This window comes from Orbicella franksi, chromosome 6 (genome assembly GCF_964199315.1).
Source record: "Orbicella franksi chromosome 6, jaOrbFran1.1, whole genome shotgun sequence".
Lineage (NCBI taxonomy): Eukaryota > Metazoa > Cnidaria > Anthozoa > Scleractinia > Merulinidae > Orbicella > Orbicella franksi.
Genome location: NC_138150.1, coordinates 13829319 through 13851655, shown reverse-complemented (window position 1 = coordinate 13851655; position 22337 = coordinate 13829319). Strand labels below are relative to the sequence as shown.

At 37.4% G+C, this 22337-nt stretch overlaps 1 protein-coding gene across 2 annotated transcripts in view; it reads left to right on the top strand.

Moving 5' to 3' along the window:
• LOC145489635 (putative sodium-coupled neutral amino acid transporter 10) overlaps window positions 1–19535 on the top strand; it is a 37837-nt gene extending 18302 nt beyond the window's left edge. The window contains exons 10-15 of one of the 2 annotated variants that reach the window (XM_081468654.1): window positions 3672–3789; window positions 3971–4089; window positions 6221–6433; window positions 13597–14007; window positions 17316–17786; window positions 18641–19535. In XM_081468654.1, coding sequence (XP_081324780.1) covers window positions 3672–3789; window positions 3971–4089; window positions 6221–6433; window positions 13597–14007; window positions 17316–17786; window positions 18641–18655 — 1347 coding nt within the window. In that variant the 3' untranslated portion in view covers window positions 18656–19535. Of the gene's footprint in view, window positions 1–3668; window positions 3790–3970; window positions 4090–6220; window positions 6434–13596; window positions 14008–17315; window positions 17787–18640 lie in introns of both variants that reach the window. The other variant, XM_081468653.1, reaches the window with a different exon arrangement.
• Window positions 19536–22337: the final 2802 nt, after the last annotated feature.

Here is a 22337-nt window from a genome sequence, read left to right as displayed (position 1 = left end):
ATAAGAAAACAAGAAATGAAATGAGTTAATTATTGACTTCAGAGGACGAAACAAAAAATTTCCATTCTTGTATTACATATAACAGCCAACATTTCAGAAAACAATGGAAAATAAAAGCGAAAGACACAAGTTAAAACCAATTTGAAAACAAGAAATGAAATAATTTCTTCACTGCGTGACGAAATATTACAGTGCAGCGAAAGAAAGATGAAAGTTGTAATTAAAAAACACGATAAAAATAGGCCAATTATTTTGAGATCAATCGTATTTCAACTATGTTAAATTGGTGGCCACTTAGTTCTTTTCTCAGCAGTTCTGTAGTAGCTGAATAAGACTCCAAAAATATATTTGAACGAAACCGAATAAATGCGTGGAGGTCGCTGTAAATTAAATATGCAGAAATCAAGCATGCAAGTTTCTGTTCACTTTTAAAACCTAAATTCCTAAATACATGGAACCAAATAAAAAGCAATGCAAAAGGAAGTTCAATAACAATAAATTTTCATTCATGCCGAGGCGAAGAAACCTATGTCAAAGCAAAAAAAAAATGGTCAAAATTTTTGCAGACGTGCTTCACTGCACATCAGCATGTTCAAATTAATTCTTCATGCTAAAGCGAAAGCTTGAGTTTTTGCCGAAAACTTCTCCAACTTTTACAGTCATTTTATTGGCCGTGGCGTTACCAATCGTTCCAAAAGTTGAATTCAACTTCAAAGTAATACTGTACATTACTATTTTTGTTTTCTAAAGTCTGGGAAACTGCTTAAAATCTGCGATCGATATTCAAAATTTACTGAAAGCGTACAACAGATCGTCATGGTTTGAGGACTCTGTACTTGTTGATCTTCCATTCTGAGGCCCCCTGAACATTGACTTACATTTTTTCCTTTCTATTGTAAATCTCAAAGCAGTAATTTCTCCATGATAGGAATGAAACAAGACCTTTGAAGTTTATAGATTTGGGCAAGATTTGTTTATGTGTCTGGTTGAATGTCTCAGTATGTAGACAAGTACAGGATGGGTTATATAGAAAGACATTTTAAAGGATAAACTAAGAGACAAACTTAAACATAATCCGTACACATAGCTAAAAGCAGGCATCAGATGAAAAAAGTTTCCCAATGGTTATCAACTGTGCCGCGTTCTCTGATGTGCCCTTTTTGGGTAGAAGTTGTCGTAGATTTCTATTTAATCTACTCGTGATATGCTCTGACCTTTATATATAGCATGGACCCACTTAATATCATTTCTTTCTGTTACATGAATAAGTTACCAATTAACAATTAGATTATTCGCTTTCAATTTCTATGAGGCAATAGTTGATTCGGCAGATTGTCCTTGGTAAATTTGCAGTTGTTTTGGCACACGCACCGGTTTTTCAATAAATTCATATTTTTAAAGTCAAGAATCCGTTTATGTCCTTCTTTTAGTCTTCTCAGGAATTTAATTATCCATTTACATCTAAACTTTCTTCCAAAACGTGGACAACCCACAGCTACTGCATTCTAATTAAACAATAGAGTGTTTCTGTCGAGGAACTATCGGCTTATAGTTGCCCCACAGAAATTTGATGTTCTTAAAACAAATATTTGCCCAAGAAGCAAAGCTTCGAGGGCAAATATGCTAGTTTTAAGAACATCAAATTTCCAAGGGGCAACTATCAGACCAATAGTTCCAAGACATAAGCACTCTATTGTCTTTATTGTTCACCACTAAATTTTATTCCCTACGCCAGTACAAAAATCATACTAAGTTTTTCAACTTTTGCCGTGAAAGCCAAATGTAAAATTTGAAACGGAAAAGAAACAAAAACCCTTTAAACACAATTCCAATTGTTTACCTTCTATAAGCCCACTTGTTTACAGAAATATTTTCACGGACAAGTACTATCCATCTGGGTATTTTCCTTGGACGGACACTATGGGCTGATAGTGTCTCTCTGCGGATGAACACTATCGCGTCACGTGATCAATTTAAACCAAAAAGAATCGGAGAAAATTTAGTGGTGAACTATAATGGCTGAAAGTATACGAGTAGCTCAGCCAATCAGATTGCAGCATTTGCATTAGTATACTGTCTAGTAGAATTCTACTAATTTCAAATAGGCCCTGAAATTTTGTAGAACTTATAACTTTCTGAATAAATTAGGTGGTAGCTCTGGAAAATGCACACACCCACAGATGCATATACGGTAGTCATTGTAGCAAATAAAGCACAGTGGGTAATGTTTATGCTTTTATTATCTCTTTTTAACCCATTGACCCCCATGCTGGCCGTAACCCGCCGTGACGAGCATTGGCCTTTATTCCACTTCTGATGTCAACACCTTTGACCAAAATTGGCATCATCTATACTCAAGTTCTGCAGGAGGAAAAGGTTTTTCTAGTGATACCCAGATCAGAGTGATCGGCTCAATGGAGCCTGGAACACGTGCACAAAAATGCTCAGAAATTTGAGTGAAAAACTCGCAGCAAAATTTCCTGCAACTACACTTAGCTACTCCATGGTAAAAATTGCCTGTTTCGATAATGTTTTCACAGACATTTTTTAACCAGAAGCAAGCCCAGTAGAAGGTCAATCACTGCAGCAAAAAGATAAGAAAAGGAGAAAAAGGAAAGGCAAAAAAATAATAATAATAATAAAAAAAAGAGACGCCTAAAGACTTATGCTGTAGGTCACTTTCCAAATTTTGATTTCTGCACATGCCGGAGCAAAAATGTGGTAAAATGCAATTTTAGGGGAGAGAAAGGCATGCTGTCCTGTTGCAATGCCTTTTTGGGAAGATTGGAGCTAATTTGGCCCATATCCAGGGTGAAAACAATCTCGTTCCCAGAGCCCATGTGTCTTTTAGTCAGCGCCAAGACATGGAGCCCTGGAATAATCAATTTCCATACTCCAAGATTTTAGGAGTTCCGGTTTCACGGCGCTTGTGTGCCTTGGTTTAAAACATGGTAATGTTGTTCCCAGAGCCCACGTGTCTTCTGGTCAGCGCCAACGAAAAGACATGTGGGCTCTGGGAATGAGATTGCCATGTTTTAAACCAAGGCACGCATGCGCTGTGAAACCGGAAGTCCTAAAATCTGGAGTCTGGAAATTGATTATTCCAAAGCTCTGTGTCTTAGTGCTGACCAAAAGACACCTGGGCTCTGGGAACGAGATTTGGGTGAAAATCTCCAAAATGTCCAAAAAATGTGTTTTTGGTAAAAAGCTTCAGGAGTCAATGAGTTAAACAGCATCAATTATTACTGATGAGCCTCTTTTCTGCTATACTCTTTACAATGTGTCATTTGTGAATATTTTAAAATTTAGAATTATAATACCTGTTATTTACACTTGAACTGCCACTATTTTTTTTTCTACACACTACTTTGTACCTAGACCTTTCCTTATCTGCTTTTGAATTATTGCCAGTTTATGTATTGGCTACCCTCTGTGCTGAGGGTTGTACAGCTGACCTGTAGATTCATACAGTTGCAGAAATACAGCATTGAGTGATAAAATCACAGCCACATTCAAAAAAGAAACCGATCTTTCTTTTCAATTTCCAGTAAGGTATTAGAAGCTTTCAAAGGTTTTGGTGTTTATTTCTCATAGTATAGCCAGATTTTCCAATTATTTCATGTTGTTATCCGTTCAGCATTGAGATTTATTTCTTTTTCTTACTTCAGCAGTCAGGCAGCTCAGAAAACTTACCAGGTGGTGCTGGTTTCATTCCACATGACAGATTTACATACCTGACTCTTGCTATCATTTCTGGCACTCTGACACTGGGAATTCTCTTCCCACAAAGTAAGTAAATAACTGTGATCAAACAAACCTTTAGCTCCCTTGTAAGTTAACATGTTTTGTGACCGTTGCATCCTTCAGGGTACTTTCTCTGAAAACATTTGTACAGTTGTAGTGGTTTTGCCATTAGTTAATAGAAAGTTTAAAATGATCTAGTGTTTGAATTTTTTTTGTGTGATTGTAGTTGAATTTGTACTGGCATTGACTGGAGCAACAATGGGTACCCTAATAGCATTTGTATTTCCATCAACCATGTATTTGCATATTGTGTCAGAGAAGACAACAGCAAGGCTTATAGCAAAGGTATGTTGTCACTGATTTCATATGTGAAGGGTTCAATTGCCACATTTAGCCCAGGTCTACAGAATATACTGTGAATTTAATATATAGATTTAGCCAAGCCTAAAAGCGGAGCTCCTGATTGCAATAACTGATGATAAAGGAAAAAGAAAATTATTTTTTCTTGGATCAGAAACTCAAAAAATGATCAACTGTGAGCATGTAATTGTTCAGTGTGTGGTTTTGCAATTTTTTTCCAGTTAAATTTTAACAAACTATACCCAACAAGCCTAACCAAGATTGTAGAAATTACTTTCGCAATACATCAGGGACTTTCCAAGAGACGATTGTACAAGGAATGTCAGAAGAAAAGTAAACAACGCGCCAGGGGTTAATTTGCGCCGAAATTTTGCCTTTGCGAGTACTCCTTCCTTCTCCCCCAGAGAAATAACGTGACTTGAGCTTGCGATCCAATCAGTAACCCAGTAATCGATCAGTTGTCAACTTAAAAAAAACACACAACCTCGATGGGTTCTAAACCTGAGCCCGCGATATAGTCACGTGATACTGGTCAGCGGATAGCTTGTGACAGCTGTCAATTAACAATAGCATGGACACCCAAAATATGGACAGTCACGTGACAACCAAAATATTTCAGATCCGTGGGTTACCAAATTTTCTAAGGTATGGGGCTCCGCTCGTGCACCTTTGGCGCTTAGGAGCTCTGCTATTATAAATCAGCAAATTTATTGACTCAAGTGATGGTTATCCAAAGTAACTCAGCTTGTAGAGCAGTGGTCTTCAGGTAGCCAATTCTGCTGGGGTACATTATTTTGCATGATTGTCGGAAAAACGGCATGAAATGTTTTGTTTTTGCAAATTCAAGGTCAATCAGTGGCTTAACTTTTGGTCAAGGGATTTGGACAAGTATAGAAAGAGTTATAGCAGTTAGTTGGGGAAAGAATTATTGGCTCACTGGGTCAATCAGAGTCAGTCAGTCAGTCAGTTAAATTCATTTTGTCAGTCAATCATTCTGTCTGTCTGTCTATGGGTCGTAAACGCTTTTTGGTGGTAATTCTGCTGACCAGGGAATTTGTGAGAATGGAGTGGGGAGTGGGGCTGGAGGCAACATTTGCCTAACTATTGGTATTAATAACAAAATGGCTGCCAAAGCAATGAACTGATCTTTTTGTTTGGAGTCGAGCAACTGCTCCTAAATTAGAGACTATTTGGTATACAAATTAACAAAGGTGGGTGTATAATTTGATCTACTGATAGCGTTGACAGTGGCTTTGAACTGAAACATTGCTATAACATTTGCAAGGGGTTCACGCTCGAGAAGGGTTTTTCTTCTGCAAATTATTACTTTTGTGGATAAAGGCAAACTTTCCGCCAGTACCTCAGAGAAAAAAATCTTCCCACACCAGAATTCAATCCCATTACTTTCCAATCTGCCACCTTCAGATTGCCTTCAGATTAGAACTTATTACGTCATAAAACTTTAAATTAGCTTATAGTTATAAGTATTATTTTGTAAATTAATGATTGTAGTAAATGTTGTGTCTCACCACATTCAAATTTCTCAAAATTGTTTTGACTACCCTTATCATATGTATTACATGAAATATGTTGGTTTCAAAGTTGCTGCAGGTTTGCTGGCTATAAGCATCTTTGGTAATCACTTTTGTATTACAATGTTATGTTATGTAAGCCAAGTTTAATATTTGCTCATCAGTTGTGTAGAAGCATACTACTACAGAACTTCTGTGTTCTTGTTCCTGGTCGTTGTTGTTGTTTTTTCATTTTTTTTGGAAATTTGTACCCTGGAAAACTCCCAGAATTTGATCATCTGTACGAAGAACAAACGCTGGTTGAGCAAATATTAAGACGGTACAAATTCATTAATGTCTAATTGATTTTTAACTTGGTGAGTTAATTTGTTTTTTCTGGTCAGTGAAGAGTCAGGGAAGTTTGGTTTTCTCTTTTAGTAGTAACAATCATTGTAATAGAGAGTGAAATTTGAATGATAGTTTAGCTGCAAGTTCCATGGAACGTGTGTCCAGTCCAGTCATTTCCTATAAATTATGTATGTTAAACAATAATGTTCAACAGGTTCTCACGTTAATGAGTACTACCATTTATTCCTTTATTGTAGCTTGTGCTAGTGTTGGGTTTAGTTTGCTTTGTGGCTGGCACATATACAGTACTGACAACTCAAGAGAGTGGTGAGCATCATCAGGTTGACATCCATCCACCAGGAATTGATCCTATCAAGCCAGTAGTCTTCCAAGATCCCTCAAACAAAGAAAATGACACAAGCATTCACATTGGTATTAGGGAATCCCCAGTTGACATTGATGTTGCTAAGGTAGGAACTGGTGTCGCAAGCTTTTATTATCAAGCCCTTAAGAGCGCATTTTTCTAATTAGCAGACATAGCGCGGCAGAAGTCGAAAAATCGATTTTTCTCTCTTTTTGTCCACAAATAGCCCTGAGGTAGATATGAAACGTGATATAGTTTTTTGGAGCTCGAAGCGCTTTAAATTCGAGAAAATCAAGGAAAACGATTTTCGCCTCGACCGTCACTAAAATGACCGATCGCAAAGGCTTAAAATTAGTAATCTGAACTTGATTTGCATTGGCGTGTAAAGAAAAACCAACACTTATCGATACTTTTTCTTGAAAGACAAAGTATTCAGCTATCCAAACCAGGTTAGAACTTGACTTGAGCGCCGTTTGAGAATAAACACACAATTTTTAAAAAAAATCCCTTTCAGTTACCAGGTTGAATTCCTTATTTACAAATAAAATTCAGAGATATTTTTCAACATGTGCCATGACTCCAAATTCCTTCAGTTGAAACTTCACCTTTGAATGAAGTGTCAGCAATGAAAAGTTCGGTCAGAGATATTTCCCACCAAAGCCAAGTGTTTTTTACTAATGTTTTCACTTTTTTTCGACTTTCTATGATTGGCAATCCATGACTCAATCCAAAGACCCACTTGCAGTAGTTAGCTGGACTGCAGGATAGAATATTTAAGCACGCCAAATCCATTTACAATAATTAATTTAACCCAGTATAAGTTGAATTTTCACAAGAGAATTCTATTTTAGACATCACGCTGCGTGTAAAAACAATATGTATCCTCAGTTCTCTTGTCCTTTTCTTGCTTTCTATTTTTTTTTTTTTTTGTTTTTTTGTTTTCTGCCGTCATGTAAAACATACTGCAACCATATAATGATCGAAGCTCTACCCTAAATTAATTTTGAGACTTTTGCTGACACTTAATTTGCTTTCGGAACACGGGACGCATCATATATATAGCCGATTGAAGGTCAGACGGCAGAAGTTTGCAAATGCGGATCTTTTTTAAAGGTTTCTGTCGTTTTTCCTGTGGTATGTTTCAAAAACACGAACTGTTCTGTTTTTGGATCAGAAGAATTGCTAAGCAATGCGGGTGGACTCTAGTCAGTTCTTCTTCCATTATCGGTGCATAAACTTCAAGTGAACAAGATTGTCGACGAAAGTCAGAGGTCAGCGCATCCTATTTGGCAGTGATATGAAAAGACAGGTTGGGTGACACCAATTTGCTGCTATCCAACCTGGTATCCATTCCACGAAAAAAATCCCAAAACTTATAAATGCAGCTATGTCAGGATTGCCAGCGGAAATCTTTCTTACAATCAATGTTGTCTTTGTCAGCGCAGGTTAGTATACCTTCCGTTCTACCTCCCCAGTTTTAAATGGACACGCGCCTGCTCGTATTTACTTTGCAGTCCCGTTTTCCATATTGAACTGAAGTAAATGCAACTCTGTAACTTTATTTATACATGTACACAGTTAAACAGGTTGAATTGTTTAGAATTGCGGTGCCATGACTGTGAAATCTACACATTGTCCGTTTGTCAGTAATCTAATTAGCATAAAAAGATTGAAATATTCCTTGTGAGTGAAGGTACTTTTGAATGCATGAATAAACTCCTGTTATCATTTTATTTTACTTTAACAGAAGCATATTGACCTGCAGAACGAAAATATCATAATGAACGAAGTTAAACCGCTTTACTTCAGCAGACTCTCTTGGCCTCAGAAAAACACGCAAGCATTCAATTGTTTACTTCTTGCTGATGTTTTCATTAAAATCCAGTTATATCAGCTGCGCATTAGAAACTACTCGATGAATAACCTAAGCTGATTTTGATACATGTTTTACAACAACATAAAAGTGTTAAGTGCAAGGAACTAATAATACAAGGACTTTAAACGCCTATACCTGCTTGCCCTCAGACCAACACACAGAAGTCCATTGTTTACTTGTCGTGATCTTTCAGGTAAAATCAGGGTTTTTCAGCTGGGCCTCTAAAAGCACCCGAAGAATAACCCAAGCTGATTTTGATATATGTTTTACAAAAACATAAAAGTGCTCTAAAGGCGAAGTTTCAAGGAATTTGGAGTTATGGCACATGTTGAAAAATATCTCTGAATTTTATTTGTAAATAAGGAATTCGACCTGGTAACTGAAAGGGATTTTTTTAAAAAATTGTGTGTTTATTCTCAAACGGCACTCAAGTCAAGTTCTAACCTGGTTTGGATAGCTGAATACTTTGTCTTTCAAGAAAAGGTATCGATAAGTGTTGGTTTTTCTTTACACGCGAACGCAAATCAAGTTCAGATTACTAATTTTAAGCCTTTGTGATCGGTCATTTTGGTGATGGTTGAGGCGAAAATCGTTTTCCTCGATTTTCTCGAATTTAAAGCGCTTCGAGCTCCAAAAAACTATATCATGTTTCATATCTACCTAAGGGCTTTTTGTGGATTAAAAGAGAGAAAAGTCGATTTTTCGACTTCTGCCGCTAAATTCAAATTTTGCTTGGTTTTTGGTGACAGTTGCTCTTAACTCCCTAGTACAATCAACATTTAATTACGCCTTCCAGTCTCAATCAAATGGTAAACAGATAAGTGACTGTCAAAAGAATAAGAATAACATCAACTTAACAGTTCTTTGAATTTATGAGAATATTATTGTATGGTATCATTGATCAAAGGAAGTAGTTTTTCACAAGGTGGAAAAATTCTCATCCAAGGCTAAAAATTGGTGGTCACACGGTCGCCAGTGGCAAGTTAAAACTGACCAGGGCCACCAAAAGTTAAGGTTTGAATGCCCGATGTGCGACTATGCTACAGAATTTCCAAAAGTTGCAATGTATATAATGCGAAGTACAGAGTTAAAAATGAATATCTGTTATTTGCCAGCTGGGAGGTCTGTATAGTGAAAAACTGTGACCAAGGTCTTGAAAATGCTGCCCAAGGCTGCAGGCCAATTGCAGCATTTTCAAGCCCGAGGTCACAGTTTTTCACTATACGGACCGACCCTAAGCCAGCAAATAACAATTTTTTTTTCCTGCGGTAAATTGGCTCACAAGTGGGTTTGTTTACACCGCTTTGTCATTGAATTGGCTTACGTGCCATCTACAAACCATCGCAGGAAATCTAACGAGTGAACGAGCGACTAACTCAGATACTTGACAACGAAAGATGTATTAAAGAACAGATTTATTCTGCACAACTTTATGTTAGTTGCATCTAGTTCACCAGTTAAGTTCTCCAAAATTGTTTTCCTGGTGTGGAATTTCGTGCAAAGTTTGAAGTTGTACTACAAAAACAATTTCTATCAGTCGTTGCGAATCACTCAAAATCGCACTTTTTCACCGTAAATTGCGTAGTAGAAAGCAAGGAAATTTGTTAGGTGTATTCCACAGAAATTCTCTTGAATACAGCAACGATCAGAGAGATAAACTCGACTGCAATTGATTATTTTATGCCTTCAAACTGTGCACCAAGAGAAACACAGTATTACGTGCCATTACATCGCCAAGCTACAAACAACCAAACAAATTCTCACAACTGCAAAACACTCAACTGAAGTTGCTTACAGTGACTTTCCCTGCTATTTAAAAGTAACAAGAAGATCTTTTAGATCTTATAACCACACTTTTAACATTTAACTGTTTTGTTAATACTACAGTCACAACGCAGTGCACATTCCAAAGCAGTTCTTGATGATTCGTAGATTACTGTTAACACATCACCTGATCAACACAAACTGTGTTATAACTTATTGCACCATTGCTCTTAGCCTTTGTGAAATCTATGATGATGTAATGGTCTTAATCTGGAAGTTAGCTCGGGATATGCCCATGAACGATACTAAAGGAAATGAGTGTCACGCTATTAATAACGCTTTTAATAAATAGCTTTCTTCCTGAAAAGTCAAAATTTAATTTGTTTGTGCTTTGAAGTAGTCACGCAAGTCACACAATCAGAGGGTTAACGCTATCCACTGCTAATTTTAGAACGGTTGTGTTTTTTCCCCTAGTACTGACTTAAATGTTCAAAGTTCTGGCAAGCTCTTGTTTACCTCGGCAAATATTTAATTTTTCTTCAAATCTCTTAACTCGCTGCGATGAAACAGCCAAAGAATTCGTTTCATTTGCTGAAACCCACAAGAAATACTCGCAAAATTGCAAATAAATTAATGGCTGTCGCTTCTGGCGAAATAAACTTGCAAAGTAAACATGATCTTATTTGTCACTTAGCGAAAATGAAAGCTGCAACATCAGCGCATTCCATGGTTGATGTTTAGCATTTTTAGCGTATTTATTATTTCCCTTCGAATCCAAAGCTTTGATAAAATCAAAAGAAAATATATTTTACACACAAAGAAAGAAAACAATATCCGTAACATTGTCGTTGTATTAATGTTTCAACAGCTTTTGGCAAATAAACATCACAGGTTGCGTGATTCAAAATTTGGCCGAGAGGAAGTTTGGGTCTGGTCACTTATACACACACAAAAGAAAACATGGGTAGAACATGAACCGCGCTCAGCCCATGGCCGTGTGGTTAAATAGGGAAAAACTTGCTTTGATTAATCGTCGATGAAAGTGTAAAAGGTTAACGGTTAACGCCAGTTCACTCACGAAAATTGACCAACACGACAATTTCACCCGCGCGGTTTCCCACCATTACCATGACCGTGGTCAGAGGTAGGAAAATCCGACCGCGCTAAGAACCAATCAGATGGCAGGATTCATTACCGTGCCTTCTTGGGAAAAAATAAAACTCAATGTGTAGTTTAAGGTCATTCCCCAGTATTGCATTGCGCATCCCTACTGCGCATAATTTCATGCGTGATTAGCGTGCACGCATTAAAAAATGGCGGCTTTTTCTTTACAGCTGGATCTCGCCATAGAGGTAAATCATCATTTTCTCGCAAATGAGTATGGTGACCTATCATTTTTTTCTTTTGTTTTGAATTGAGTAATGAATTTCTCTGTGTGAAATAAATATGGACCAATTCTCAGTGTAGAACAAAAAACAATTGTTGGAAACGTGAATTTAGCAAGCAATCATGACTACAATCATGGTGCTATTATAAGGATTTATATGGGTATAAACAAGATGCTGTTGCTCCTAAATGAACATGGGGACCCCTCATTTTTATTTCAGAATTTAAGTTCCTATAATATAAACAATCAATAGGCAAAGTTTGACAAAAATCTCAGTGCAGGTCCTATTTCAGTGGAATGACCTTAATTGGACTACCTTTCTCTTTGTTTCTTTGCCTGGACTCTGAGATAATCCATTTTTAATTAGTGAATTTTTAGTTCTGAAGTGGAAATTCAGAGCTGTTTTAACAGTGATTTCATGAGCAATCCACATTCTCAACATATAGACGCCATTTTGATTTTGTGATTCCTACGTGTCTATGGACTTACCCAGAGTTCTGTATGGGATGGTTTCGAAGCACACGTTTTTGCTTTGAGAACAGACTTTACACCAAGATTGGAATATTCTTGGTTTTCATGTGACGTAGTCATATTCCAAAATTAGAAATTATCCTTCCTTCTGAGGTTTTAGTTTCATCAGATAAAAGGCCCTGTAGGAACGTGACGTTTGGCAATGTTTTAGCTCGACAGAGTTCTTCTTTTTGTAACAGAGCACTCCAAGCTTTTGCGTTGCGTGACATGAAAATGGCGGCCAGAAAAGACTGTCGCGTAGGTCAAAAGACGAGTTATCGCTTTAGTTTTTGTTAAATAAACGGTGCTTGCACTAGAAGAAGCATTTATTTCAATGTGTCGGAGCACTAGAGTAAAAATGTTCGTTTCAATAGCAAAACTCAAGGACGGATGTTTTTGTTATTTTACGGTCACCATGTTTGTGCCCCTCCGAAGGGCACAAACATGGCGTCTCCATACAAAGCTCTATAAATTTGGATGACACGCTTCTGCGAATAACGAGCAAATGAACAACAGCAGAAACCTGATTCTTGGCGAGGTTGTTTATATAGCAATCATCTATCATATCCTAGATTCTTGAATTTATTTATTGAATGGTTACGATTTTTAGTTTTGATCACATGACTGGTGAAAACCAAGAATAGATTTGAGACAAAAAAAGTGGAGATTCCACCCTGGTTGTGAGCTGCCGCCACCAAAAAGAGTGAAAAGTAAGGAAGATGTCTCCGAAAGTACTAAAAATTATGAAAAGAACAAAAGGCAGTGGCCATTTCAAAACAGTTGCACAGGTGATGATGAAGAAAGAGATTCTGGAGTAGATGATGACAGTGACTTTGAGGAAGAATCTAATAACACCTCTAATAATTTTATAGTCCCAAATGAATGGCCGAAATGTTAACGAAAAATGTCTCATGGCATTACTGGGGGTATTACCTTTTTGTGTTCTTTCCTTTTAGTTAATGCTCCGTTAAAACCCATGGGGCGTTTATTTAAGTTTTTCATTTTAAACTAGAGGAAATCAAGGGCTACTTCATTTTGGGATGGGCCACTAAGAATTCAAGGAAACTGGCCCAACTGGCCACCAAGCACTGAAGTTAATTTTTAGCCCTGCTCATCTTGATGCTCCACAGAATTCGTAAAAATAAAAGAAATAAGTTCTGCGGGAATGGAATCCAAATGGAATCGAATGTTTGATCTTTGAAATGCTGTGGATTAAGAACTGTAAAAGACCAAAACTGAACAGACAAGTGGATTCCATTTGCACGAAACTTTTTACCTGTCGTGAATGCTTTCATGTCACCTTTGCTAATTATTTACATCCTCGCATCCTAATTTCTATAAATATCCCTTGCCATTATTTTTAATTTGTTCATGTGACAATGATGACATGAAGTTGTCAAAATGTCAAGTTGCTTTACTTTCATTAATTTTCTTGCTTAAATTGAAAAAGAGTACTACAATAGACATGTGCAGGATTATTATATTGTGTGCAAGAGTAGAGGTTATTCTTTTCATTAGCTTATGTTAAGTTTAGGTGATTCCTTCTTTGGTTGGACAGTATCTAACAAAAATGATGCAGGTGTGAAGAAATGTTGCTGTGTTGACTTTTCTTTTTATTTCTCTTGATCTGTTGTCAGTGAGATATGCATCAAGATCACAAAACAATAATCAGTTTACAATGTTTGTCCCATTTTTTTTTTTTTTTTTTTTTTTTTTTTTTTTTTTCATGTAGGTTGGTCTAGGAGCAGACAAAATTGTCAACAAAGATGAAAAAGTTGTTAACGATGCAAAACTTGGCGAAGAAAAGCCTGGGAATATAAAACCCATTGATGCTGTTACAAATGGAGGGGTGAGGAAGGCAGAGGAACCTGTTGAAGCAGTTGAAGGTGAGGTGAAGCGGCAAGAGCCTCCAGTTCCTCATGCCCCTCAAGACAAATCACCTGATCAGATACAAGGTGAGGAAGAACATTTAAAGAATGAAAAGCGGCAACTGATGAGTAAAACAGAGGATGAGAAATCAACAAACTCTGACAAATATGAGAAATTGAATGCAGCTGCTGGGAATGCTGATAGCCCCATTAATATCAAGGTCTCGGAACATGAAATTGATGAGGAACTGAAGAAACTGGAGCATACAGATAAGGTTTCTTAATAAATCAGTTAGGGGAACAAGCTACCCTTTCGGTTAAAATCCCAGTGTTTTTAAGAATTGTCTGAATCAAATTGTTTTTGAGTCAGGTTGTTTAGTTATCCTTGCTGCCCAACTGGGATGGCAAGATTGTCAGTGCTAGTCATGTATGTAGTCTTCGGGTTATCTGGATAGGTTTTGCCAAAAAGGTGCTTGTTCCCTTACTGAGAACTTTTCAGCATGTAAAAGCAAAATGCAGGCAGCTGTATGCATTCAGTAGTTGTTATTTCATTGCTGATGCTACAAAAGCTGGAAATCAGCTTTTGTAGCGTCACAGTTCTTCACTAATGAACATTTTCAACCTCCTGATTAAGTAACGGAACACCCAGATTGGTGGCCAAAGCTACATTTAGAGTAATTAAATTTAAACACTTTTCTTGAAGTACTTTAATCACATAGTAAGATGTTCTATCTCATCTACAAATAAAATATAATATAAATTAATTATTTTTAATTAACAGTCTGTTGGTACATGCAGTTTATAAAATTGTAGGTGCTTTGGTAGCATATATAGGCGGAGGTTCCTATTTTAAATTCATGCACTGTAATGTTGATCATGAATCTTTATGGACTTGCATGTAAGGTTCATCAACATTGTAGCAAAAACAATCAAATTAACTCATCTGTAGGCAAGTAAAGATCATAGCTGTAATACAGCCGCAGATTTTTTTAGACTAAAATTAATGATCATGAATGAACAGTTAAAATTGTCAGTATAATATCAAAAATACAATTCTTTATAACCTTGCTTTTTATATTTAGCATGTGGCTGAGTTAATGCAGAAAACCAACTGATAAGTTAACGGAAAGTTGCCTAAGAAATCAATAGAGTGTGGTTCTTTAGAAAGACTGCTCTATAGAAAAGCACTACTGAAACTGAAGCCATGCTTACGGTAGTCAGTTCTTGGTCTTGGAATCTAGAACTAATTTTTGTGAGACATCCCTGAGATCATTATAACCAAATCCCCTTACATTTAGTTGTTAATCTGGCAAAGTTTAACTGTTGATCTAATATACATGTATCATCAAGACCAGTTACTAAATTTTAAACCAAGATTAAAATGAATGTTTTCCAGCTTAACCCTGGGCTGGCAACCTGGGCTTCATAAAAACTTCATAAAATGGATGACACTGCAGATAGAACATTCAGATGATTGTAGATTACCTGTAGATGCCATCTTTAAACTTATAATATCACTGAATTATTTTGTTTAGTACAATAAATTGAGGAACTGAATTTTAATTTAGTTATGGCTAGTGTTTACAGTGCTGTGTGCTAGTTAATGTAGTGGAAAATAGTGAAGTACAGGAATAATAGTGAGGTAGTAACACAAAATATACTTATGTAACAAATACAACAATAAATGCTGCAACCAAAGGGTGTCTGTTGTGCACAATTTTTTTTTATGAAATGATCTTCCAATTAAATTAGCAGTGCATGTGTGTTGTATTTGGTATAATCTGTGATGTCATTTTACTTTGTGGAGGATTTAAACCTTAGTTAGGTACTACTGGAATTCTGCTTTTCTATCCCTCAATTGGAGTAGAAATTCACATTTACACAGTAAGTGTTAAACTTGGGCTTTTGTGACATAATACACCTTCTAGTTGTTCTCTGTTACTGTTGTCATGGTAATATTAAGCCAGTAGGAGTAGGTAATGTTAAATCAGAATCTGAAGACACGAAACATTTTGTATTGTTCATAAATATAAATTAATTCATGAGTTTATTGTAATTTTATTCAAAACGGTGTTAATATTTTTTTCATATGGAAATAACTAAAAACGCTTTGGCCATCAATCTTTGTGTATTAGCAAATCCTTTTTTCTCTTTTCTATAATATTTATTAGGTTCTCGTTTCAGTCTTACAACCCTTGAAATCATTCCTGAAATGAACTAATACTATCAATGGCTTTTAACCACTATTGTCAATTAGTTTTATTAATTTTCTTTTCTACTTAGTACGAACGAAAGTTAATACAGCTAACGGAGTACTGTACTGTCTTGAAAGTATGGACAAAGTAGAGTCCCTACAAAAAAGTCCGAGGACTAATATTCTCTCAGTACGGTTCCAAACAAGCTGGGTTAATAAGAGATTTATTACATGACTGAAAATCTGTAGTGAATGAAAAAAAGTCCCACAAGTCATTGTAAACTTCTCAAAAGCACACAGTTCTGATTGACACCTGACTTAATGTGTACTCGTGTCTGAAAATGAAATGAAACATGGAAGGAAAAGAAAACTAATCTCTTACATGTATGTTACTGCAAAATAGCGGTCAAGAGTTGTCATGTAGGATGATCTGGGACAGTGCCCAGGCAATACTTAAAAAATATAGGAGTGGCAGTAATTTTAAATAGATATCCCACTGGTTTATTTTAGACATTGCCCCTCTAAACTAACGTAGTCGTGTTATAAAATTTATGTTCTTGTTCTTGTCATGTATTCTTCTGGCCTTCCAACCACCGAGCATTTTGACCTGCTTGAAAATCTGTAACACTTCAAGAATTGATGGGAAAAAAAATCAGTTATAAGTTTTCACCTCTGGAAGAACGTTGAAAGATAGAGAATAGGTTTGACAGTGATCGCTAGAACAAATATGATCTCATAAAACAAACATATTTCCTGGCCAAATTTCACCATTGCTGAAATTTCAACGATAGTACAGGCCTAAGGAGATTCGTCAGAACTGTAGAAAACTAAAAAAGTTTCGGAAAGCCTTTTACACTTCTCTAGCTGCCATAAAATCACGAAATGTCATCTTCACAAACCCACTATGATGGTCAATTTACCCTCAGCAACTTCAAATTGGTAAATAGCAAGGAGCCAGAGACTACTTTTGTAAACGGTTTTTTTTCGGGGGGAAGCATGGGTCAGAAACCTCATGCCCCTTTTTGACTTGGAAATTGTTTATGTTTTTAAAGATTCCTGGCGTTTAGTCATGACAGAAGCTTTTCCTTTTGCTGCAATGGGTAATACTGCAGGTTTCTAATTTTCCTGGACCCGCCCCAGATTTTGGACAGCTTGCAAATATATTAGTGGTATTTATTGTAGGTTTCAATGACCAAAAGTGGACAGATCGAGCTACGTAAAACACTGTTGTTGTTGTTATTATTATTATTATTATTGTTGTTGTTGTTGTTGTTGTTGTTGTTGTTATTGTTATTGTTATTGTCATTATTATTATCATCATTTACTTTCTTTCTTTTTTTTCTTTTTCATTATATCAAGTAGTAACATGTCTTTAATCCATGCATCAAGGTACCAGGAGATGTTGCTGTCAAGGAAGCAGATTCCAAAGATTCTGCAAGTGATCTTTCTAATGAAGTCAAACCACGAGAAGACGATCAGGAGAGAAGCTTAGTTAAAAGGGAGCTGCAACTGTCATCAGACTATGTATCAGTTGAGAACAAACCGGGGATCTTAAGGAATGATAACGTTGATTCACACAATAGTGGCAATCAAACAAATTTACAAGACAAAGAAGTCAGCCGTCAAGTTAGCAAAGACCTTCCTGAGTCCAGAGAACATTCTTTTGACAAACAAACGAATTCAAATAACAGTAATCCTCTTCCGGATGAGAGTCCTAAGAAGGAGGAGAGCATTAAAATTAGAGACCTCAAATCAAATGTAAGAGAAAGTGTGCGGCAAACTAGTTCTCTATCATCAAGATCCATGAAAAGCTTTCTTTCAAAGCAAAAATCAAAGCGTTCAAAGAGAAGCAGACTGCAGGTAAGTGAACATTTGCTTTGTCAAGTCCTATTAAAATTAATACAAGGTATCAAGAACGGCTGGTGGGATTTTTTTTAACAAATTTCTTTATTTTGTGTAGCAGCCAGGAAGCTTTTCCTTGTTATTGATTGAAGTAGCTCCGTGTCGAATTACAATTTAGATCACTTTTTCTGGCATTTCTGCATGAGGAAACTAAAACCATGTCCACATGCATCACTGTAGCCTGCGAACGCAGACGTATTTCCGGTTGTCGCTTGTCTCCGCCGAAAATAACGTCTGCGAACCCGAGCCAGGAAACGATTTCTATGTCGTAATGACTTTTGCTTCTCCTTGACCAATCAGATTCCATGATAGAATGAAACTCGAGTGCTCCTCGCAGCGAATACCTCGCGCAGTAGTTCTGGGGCTGCTTGAGCCAAACTGTGATTGGCTTAAAATTCCTACGTCACAGAAATCGTTTCCTAGCTCGGGTTCGCAGACGTTATTTTCGGCGGAGACAAGCGACAGCCGGAAATACGTCAGCGTTCGCAGGCTAGCATCACTGCTAATGTCTGTTGTCGCAGTCAGTTAGAAATGTGTATGAAGCGCTAGAATTTTGTTATTGCATCTTCAATGACTGAATGTCAATTCAATTTTGGCAAAACGTGAAAGGAAGGTTGTTTAGGTTTGGTTCTCACAAGGAAATGTCTTAAATTTAGTTTGAATAAAACTCAATTTTTTTTAAGATATTACATTTAATACAGTGCTTATTAGCGTGATTTCGTTAGCATATGGGAAATCCTAGTAAAACAAAACATTACGTGGCGGCCATTTATGAATTTAGGTGTATTGATATGTTTTTCTGTGCTTTGTAGGGAGAGGCGAAATAGTAAAGAGCAATAGCTGCGAAGACTGAAGGGATGGATGAACGGGACAACTCTGCCACAGAACAAACATAAAGCTCGTTTCCCGAGCACTATTCTGATAAATGGGAATTCATCAAAAGGGAAGCCGTTATTATTCATACATATTTTGCTCACCGTTAGGCCAAAGAAACATACCTTTAAAGAAATATCACAATTTGATGACAGTAAAGTAAAAGATAAACCTACCTTTTAAAGGTCGAGTATTGTGTTAAGACAACAAGCAGGCACTTTGTTATGTCCTTGGTGACAGTACAATGACTGCGGGCAGTCATATAGTCTTCATTTTCACTGGCAGGTTGTAATGACAGTATAAACATTTGTGGTTGGTGGTACACTGGTGAAGTATTTGCGTGTGTCTTTTTCTATGTCAAAGTTACTAGGCCAACGGTTCCTTGGCATAGAACTTCAACAAATGTCCAAATTGTTTCATAGAGTTCTGACACAGTTTCAGCTCAAGCGAACACTGGATAATGTTTCAGTATTTTGCTAGTTACTGCTTCTTCACAGATAGGGCCACTGGGCGGAGGGAGGGTCAGTTCCTGGACATCGGAGGATATTATTTATTTGTGCTATAACTTGTATTGTGACTGTCACATAATACTTTTATGTTGTTTTACTTAATTAATGTTAGGGATCTGAGTAAGGTTTGAAGGAATGTTTCGACAGAATTTATTATCTAAATAATCTGTCAGTTTCTTGCATCGGTTTGTCATATAAGTTCATCGATCATTTGTGCATTTCATTTCAATTCAATCCATTTCACTGTATTCGTTGTGCTTTAAAAGCTACGCGTAAACAGAACTAGCTTCAGTTATTATTTTTAAGAATAAAGGTATCAACGAAAGTGTTCTCGTATGCGATGTCAATTTTTCAATAAATTAATTCTTATTGTATTCTAAGCCACTCAAGCCATTTCCCCTCCACAATACAATGTTCGTTTGCTCATTGTTTCCTAAGTGAGCCAATTGGTTTATATTTTCTGTTCTCCACCTTATATGCAACAAAAAAGGTTTAAGATACTCTTTGCTATCTTCTGAATTTCTTACCTCAATAAAACTTTGCAATTGGGAAAACTATTTGAATAACTGCTTAGTTTATCTTTTGAATTCCCAAAGGTGATAAAATCTTGTTGTTCCTGGTCGTCTGACTAGAAATTACACTAATGCTACAATTCTAAAGGACGAGTTCTGCTTTGGACGTTACGGGGGACCGTGCATTCTTTACAAGAAATGAGAGGGGCACAGGCATGCCAAAATATACAATCTCGTTCCAACTGACCGAAAACTTGGACGAGGTAGCACTATTAAGTACTTAAAATGTCCCGTTCACACTTTGAAAACGGGATTTTCATTCTGAAAACGAATCACATGTTTTCCTTCCACACTAGGCCAGAGAAATTGTAAAATGCAACAGTTTCTTTTGGTCACGTGGTTGACATGTTTTAAAACACATGTGGCATTGGGACGAGAATGAAACGCATTGGTGCGCCCTAGAGCATGCGCGTAGTAAGGTTTTAATTGAACCCACGTAGCTACTGCTTGTTGCCGCCGTTTTCAAATTTTTTCCGTCCATGTATTCAGTGCACCTGACTTATCAAATTCTTCCCGATTAGTGTATGTAGACAATAGGCCTCACCATAGTGGGGCGAGCGAAAAACTGCACTCATGGACAAAAGTCTTAGAACAAATTTGCTCTTTTAGTGCTTTTGCGCACTCGCCAGACGCGAATACTACTTCACCTGCCTAACCTCGCCCCCCATCCCTCATACAATGTTGAAAACTACTTCCTGCAATTTCTTCTGATTTTCAACATTGTGTTGGGCGGGGAGGGGAACAGTAACGCGTTTTCAAAAGGAAGGCAGCGTTTTCTTCAAACTTCAGTAGTAAAACACAAATAATTCGTTAAATTACCGCCATAAGTGTCCCAAGGACTTTTGCCCACGATTGTAGGGGAGAAGTGCGGCGAGAGAAAAAGAAAGAAGGTCTGTGGGAAAACGTAACTAAATGTCGTTCCGTCCACTTATAGTCCGCATACTGGGACCCGTAACATGACCGCCGGCTTGTGGTTTTCAGTTTTCAGCAGATGAACCTGTCAACATTGACCAATCAGAGGGTACACCAGGTCCTGGTATACCGGAACGACCTTTTGTTAAGTTTGCCCACAGAAGTTCTTTTGCTTTCTCTTGCCGCGCTTCTCCCCTATTTTTTCGCTCGCCGTTTATCGCGCTGCGCCCCAACTAACTGAACACCTGCAAGAGGCTAGGATCAGTTCGCCTACGCTTATATGTCAGTTCGCCAACGTCGAAATGGTTCGTTTTACCCTTTCCAATCTCTCTCTTTCTCGCCATGTCGATGATGCGCTTTTTGATCAATGGCCGATCGTATTTGTAAGAGTTTGAAAACCATCCACAGCTTTTTACTCTAAAGTATGAACCGCCTGTAAAACCTTTTCATTAAACATTTGCCAAGAGCGAATATGTTTGTTTGATTACGTACGCGCGTAGATGTGTTGTTCGTTACGTTCACTTGTTGCATAGGCTCGATTTCTGCGGAGTGCGGGCTTGTTTCCCGAACAGCGGCTGGAAATCGAGCCTACTTGTTGCAATTAGCGGTTTTTGAGACCTGTCCTCAGCAACAAAGTTAGCCTTCCACGCAACGCGTGACGAGCACTACGAGTGTCTGCGTTGGAGGCTACAACAAAGTCAAACAAAGTTCGTATAGTGTGATCGTCCGGATGAGGGTATTTCTGAAAAGAACTGTTGTTGGTGACTGACGTTTCGACAACCTGAGCGGAAGTCATCTTCAGAGTCAAGTGAATAGTGGTTGTCAGTCGATGATGTTATAAGTCTGGTCCGTTCAACGTTATTGGTCAGTTTAGCCATGATGGTATTGGCTGAAAGACTCGTGTAAAGTTTGTCATCAGTCATTGGTCGGTTTCGATCCGTCTATTGTTAATTAAATTAGTCGGTTTTTAGGTCCGTCTATTGTTAGTCAAATTAAGTTGGTCTGTTAGAAGTCCGTTTGTCGGTTTCGTTTTCGTCTTGGATAAGTCGTTTGTAAGTCATTTTATATGTTTTGATTTTCAAAAGACGTTTCTGTAGCAGAGATGTTTTTTGCACTCTAAGCCCTTTTTGTTCCGCTGGGCTTTCGTTTGCTTTGTGCTCGTTTGGCTGTTCATTATTTTGCCGTTTATTCGGTTTTAGGGAGTTTAAAGGGCAAACCGCAACGGCAACGAGTACAATGGCTGTGTAAGCTCATTTCTTTGCCGTTCCTTATAAAACATACGTGAAATAGCCACATTCTGCACATTCGAGAAAACGTGAACTACGACGGCCAACGGCCGATCTGTTTGTTCGGTTGCGTTGTGTTTGGGCGTTTGTTTGCTTTACACTCGTTTGTCTACTTAGTTCAGTTGTCTTTGTGCATTTAAACTCCTGCTAGGTCCTATTAAAGTTTCACAATGTGTTAAAACATAGCCGAAGAGCCGAAGCTCCTGTGCTTGTACTTAAAATATCAAAGAAGACACCCACAAAGCGTTGGAGGTTTTCCTTCGCTTTGCAACGGAACGGATTGACCTGTTGAACGTTCATTTCTCATTTTACACATCAATATTTTGGAAATCGTGGCTCACGGTTACTAAGGAAATC